A 5,309-nucleotide genomic window follows, 5' to 3' on the forward strand; every position below is an offset into this window, starting at 1 on the left:
TACGCGATTACTCTCCCATTCTGCATAAGGACGCCCCCCAGGCCCGATCCGCAAGCGTCGGTATAAATTACGAAGCCGCCCTTACCGGTCGGCAAAGCCAAGATAGGAGCAGTCGTAAGACGCTCCTTTAATAGCTAAAAACTGGCCTCACAACGATCATCCCATACGAATTTTGCTTCCTTTTTCAGCAACCGAGTCATAGGTAATGCGATTTTTGAGAAATCCTGGATAAAACGCCTATAATATCCTGCTAACCCAATAAAACCTCGAATGTCACGGACATTCCGCGGCTACGGCCAGTCTAGCACAACCTCAACCTTTGAAGGGTCTACAGAAACGCCCTTGCTAGAAATGAGGTGGCCCAAGAACATTACTTCCTCGAGCCAAAACTCGCACTTGGAGAACTTCGCGAAGAGCCGCTCCTTCCTTAAGGTCTCTAAAACGATGCGCAAGTGCCCACGATGCTGCTCCCGACTTTCTAAGTAGACGAGAACATCATCGATGAACACTATCACGAAAATGTCCAAGAATGGTCTGAACACTCGATTCATAAGGTCCATAAATGCAGCAGGAGCATTCGTAAGACCGAAGGGCATAACTGTAAACTTATAATGCCCATACCGGGTGCGAAAAGTTGTTTTGGATATATCGTTGTCCTTGATCCTAAGCTGATGGTACCCAGATCTCAAATCGATCTTGGAGAAGATTTTGGCCTTCTGCAACTGATAAAAAAGGTCTTCAATACGCGGCAAAGGGTACTTATTTTTAATCGTCACCTGGTTAAGCATTCTATAATCTATGCACAACCTCAAGGTTCCATCTTTCTTCTTTACGAAGAGTACAGGAGCTCCCTAGGGTGATACGCTGGGACGAATGAATCCCTGGTCTAAAAGTTCCTGTAACTGCCTTTTTAGTTCTTCAAGCTCGGCGGGTGCCATCCGATATGGGGCCTTAGATATTGCGGCAGTTCCAGGCAACAATTCGATGCTGAACTCCACCTCCCGAGGCGGAGGAAGGCCAAACAACCTCTGGGAAAAGATATCCGGAAATTCTCTAACCACGTCTAGGGTATCAATAATTGTAGGCGTAGGATCTGACTCAACGACGCTGATGAGGAAAGCCGGACAGCCCTTGCGAATGAAGCTACGAGCCTTTAGGGCTGAAATCATCTGGCTTGCTCGCATGGGTCGAGGAATTCGAAATTCCACCTTCGGAGAATCCGGAGGGGAGAAGGTGATCTTGCCCTGGCGACAATCGATCTTGGCATGATGCTGAGACAACCAATCCATGCCCAAGACGAGGTCAAATTCTGACATATTCAGCAAGATGGCGCACGCAGGCAAAAGACGATCCGATATCACGACATCAAGATTAGGGATAAACGTCGCACAACTAGCGTTCTCCCCCAATGGATTATATACTTCTAAAGTTGTATACAAGCGCAGAACGGGCGATTGCAACTGGGCCGCAAATTTTGCCGAAATAAAGGTGTGCGTAGCACCACAATCAAACAGAACGAAAGCAGCATGACCGGCAACTAAGAGAGTACCTTGTACGAGCTCCCCCTTGGTCAACTGCTCGACGGTAGTGGCGTAGACTCGCCCTGGAACTTTCTTTACTCCGTTGCTCTGCGGTTGCTGCTGGTATGTCGGCGGTGTCTGCTGTTGATGAGGAGGCTGAGGTACTCCACCCGACTGCCTAGATTCGTCGGCCGCCTTTTTGCGACAATCTCGAGCATGGTGCCCCATCTTACCGCAATACAAACAACCCCCCGTATCCAAGGGGCATCGCTGTCCGACGTGAGACCCCTTGCACCTAGTGCATCCATTCCCTACTGGTCGTCGAGGTGGTGGGCGGTTCTGCTGGCGTTGCCTCTTTGCAGGCGGTCCTTGCTGCTTCCCTCCTTCAGGTTTAACGGGAAAGGGTGGTCGCCGCACCTGATCATGAGACTGTGCTTTCTTCTGGTCCCCTCCAGAGGTAGGTGGCTTTTTAACTTGTGCCGCTCTAGAACGCTGCCAATCCTCATTCAAGAGGGTCGCTGCTTCAACAGCTGCTGAGAAGGTCACGGGCATGCTTGAAAGGACCCTGTATTTGAGTCCTTCCTTTAGGCCACGAACAAATTTGCCTGCTCGCTCGCGTTCACTATAAAAAAGGGTAGGGCAGTACTGTTCCAGTTGCTGAAACGTGGCGATGTAATCGCCCAACGATAAGCTGCCCTGACACAGCTCTAAGAATTTCACCTTTTTCTTTTCCCTCGCATGAGGAGGAAAGTAATTTTCGTAAAACGCACGCCTAAAGGCGTCCCATGGGATGACCTCTGCATCTGGGAAATGCCTTTTCCGAGTTGTGTCCCACCAAACTCTAGCATTGTCCTTTAGTCGGAAGGACCCAAATAAAGTCTTCTTTTCATCGGAAACTGAGAAGACCAAAAACACCCTTTCAATTTCTTTGATCCACTGCTCAGCGGAATCGGGATCCACCTTGCCGAAAAAAAGCTGGAGGGTCTAGCTTTAAAAAATTCTCGAAAGTAACCCCCGAAGCTGTAGGAACACGCTCTCCTTGTGTGGCAACCTGATTTTTGATCGCCTCGGCCAAAGTGCTGAGGGTATCCATCACGAATCCCCTTTGCTCAGACCATTCGTCGGCGGAATCTTCGTTCGAACTTCTCCTCATCCTTGAAAATAATACAACGAACTAAGTTAAGCTTACGACTAAAACAACAAGTAACATCTTATATTTCATCATTCCTTTTTGTACAACGTATCCAGAATATTCGGCAATGCCGATACAAAAACATCAAAATGAAAGTAGTCTGGTACAAGAAGCATATAGATCCAGACCAATCCTCAACATCCAAGACTCCCTTCAGGCGGGACCGGAGAACTAGCGAAGATATTCCTTGTGCGTCTAAACCTGCGCTTGGGGGTAAATGGGAGATCATCATTGTCCTCCGAAGGATATTCCCCGTAAAGAGGAGTAGCAGGCGTGTACTCTGGAGAATACAACACATCCGAGTCCGAAACATAAATAGTCAGAGACTCAGGCACAACAATCGGTATTACAGAGGCTGGCGTATGAAGCTCTGACAGAGCTGGGGTCTTGCCTATCACTGCTGGCTCGACCCGAGGCGGTGGAGGAGGAGACGCCCCCCTATTAGCTGGGGTGGAGAAGGCCACAGCGGCAGGAGCTGGAGGAACGGGATCGACTGAACCCTGTGTGACCAAAGGCTCTATCTGGCGAAAGCACTGATCTGCGAAGTGCCCAAGCATGCCGCAACGATCGCAGCTATACTCCGCCTCCTGAGGGTTAGGCTCCCCAGAATCCACCACAACAACCCGCTGATGAACCTGGACGAAGGAAGGCACCCTCCCGCCTACCCGTGAAAAAACCTCGGCCCAAGCTGTCGCTAATGAAACCTGAAAGGCCAAAGGTAGCGGGGTGCACCACTCATCCGTGAAAACGGGCAACGGAGAGCGACAGGACCCAAACTCGGTCACAGAACCCTCGGGGTGACCCAGACTCGAAGAAGGGCCACCCTCCGAAGAAATGCGAGTATGTGTTGTACTACGCGAGGACCCGCCAGGACTAATAGTGGGGTTACCAGATGCGTCCATCTTACTGCTGGCACAAAATTTTACCCCAATTAGGCCAAAATTATAACAATAAGGAAAAGGGGACAGGTACTCACAGTGCAACAGGATGCTCGGTAGTCGAGACTTTACTATTCACAACCTCTGGCTCTGATACCAATCTGTAACGCCCCAAAATTTCTTAACTTGACAAGTAAAGTTTTTATAAAGGAGTTCCCTGAAAGTGCGAACTTCGTTGTTCTGAAAAGTCTTCAAAAAAAAATATCTTTCTAGTTTAAAAATCAAGTTTTTTGCAAATCTCAGGCACGTTAGCTCGGCACTTCAAACATGGCCATGGCGATAAATAGCAGGCGGCTAAAAAGAGTACTACATTCTTAATAAGAAGTCATTATACAAGGAAAATCAACAGGGGGCCCAGCCCCCCCAGATTAAAACAAAAACCCAAAATTGAAAACCTGCGACGATAGCCAGAAGTCTGGAAGGAAAAGTATAGTCTCGAGCCACGTCGCATGCACCGTTGACTGCCTGTCGCAGCTACACATCACCTGCCCATAAAATGGGTCAGTCTCGCGAAAAACTAGTAGGAGTGTAAAAAGAACAAGAACAACTAACAGGTAAAGCAGTTAGACATACCACGACAGCAATAATATAATGTACAGGAAAACTCACCAATATGCTAGCACGTAATACCGCAAGTGTACAAAAACAACAACTGAAGGGTGAGCATGCTTAATTTGATTATCACTTGTTAACCGGCCATGTGGGTACGTACATGGCACACGAGCCGAAACAATCGAGACCAATCCGAGGGTTTATTATGCCATGTATCTTAAATTACCTCGGTTGACTGACTGAATCCTATCCTAAGGAGGCGACCGGTGGTCGAGAGAGCAAGCCCCCAAAGGCCCAGTAGGGATGCATCCAACTTCTGCAGAAGTGTTAGGCTATCTAGTGCAGCCTCTTTCCCCTAACCTCCGATGACCGGGAAAGCCGAGTCCTTTGCCCATAAATAGCCATTAATGGCTAGTCCATCGGAGTTGGTACCATTCGTCCTCTCTCTTGGCGAAACTGAGTCGAATTGAGCGCGACGGGGGTTTCTCAACCGCCGCCTCATTCTTCATGCCCTGGTCCATTAGACCCAAATGAGCATCTTGCCTGTGAAGGCGCCTGAGACCTTTTTTGGTGTATTATAAATCAGTATCTCATTTTGTAACTCTTACGCAAGGCTAAGCTCTGCTGTCGAACCCTACCAATCCACGGCAGGGTTGAGTCTATGACAATAAAAAAGGAAGAGCGACATATATATGTATGAAATAGCGGAAGCAACGACGAATGAAATCAACAGGGATCAGGATCGCGAAACCGCGTCCTGGAAGCAAAAACAAGAAAGAAAAGTGCAAAAAGAAGAGCCTTGGCACATATAGCGCGACGGCAGCGAAAAAGTAAAGTACAGAAAGGAAACGGGACCAGGATCGCGAAATCGCGTTCTGGAAGTAAAAGGCAATAAGAAAAGGTACATAAAAAGGAAAGCCTTGGCACGTATAGCGCGACGGCAACAAAAAAGTGAGTGCAGGAAAAATAAAGTGCAGGAAAGAACGTACATATATATTATATGTAGATGTTTTAATTTATTGGTTAAGTCCTTTATTTTTAGCAGTTCATTGTTCCTGTTCCTTTTTACGCAAACCCCTACCTAGAAGGGGTGCGGGGGTTTATCTG

General features: G+C 48.1%; 1 protein-coding gene across 1 annotated transcript; it reads right to left on the bottom strand.

Moving 5' to 3' along the window:
- Positions 1-851: 851 nt before the first annotated feature.
- LOC149822395 (uncharacterized) lies at positions 852-2,673 on the bottom strand. Its single transcript, XM_089980282.1, has 2 exons — positions 2,481-2,673; positions 852-2,416 (listed from the first exon to the last, which is right to left on the bottom strand). Exons 1-2 carry the CDS (start codon positions 2,671-2,673, stop codon positions 852-854), a joined length of 1,758 nt encoding a protein of 585 aa, XP_089836408.1.
- Positions 2,674-5,309: the final 2,636 nt, after the last annotated feature.

Source organism: Nuphar pumila, chromosome 11 (genome assembly GCF_984573655.1).
Source record: "Nuphar pumila chromosome 11, dmNupPumi1.hap1.1, whole genome shotgun sequence".
Classification (NCBI taxonomy): Eukaryota; Viridiplantae; Streptophyta; class Magnoliopsida; order Nymphaeales; family Nymphaeaceae; genus Nuphar; species Nuphar pumila.

What these genes read in the sequence shown, in the direction of transcription:
- LOC149822395 (XM_089980282.1), bottom strand. Translation starts at nt 2,673, where the DNA reads ATGAGGAGAAGTTCGAACGAAGATTCCGCCGACGAATGGTCTGAGCAA. An exon ending in TCCAGCTTTTTTTCGGCAAG is followed by an intron (nt 2,417 to 2,480) that starts GTGGATCCCGAT and finishes TGGTCTTCTCAG; the next exon opens with TTTCCGATGAAAAGAAGACT.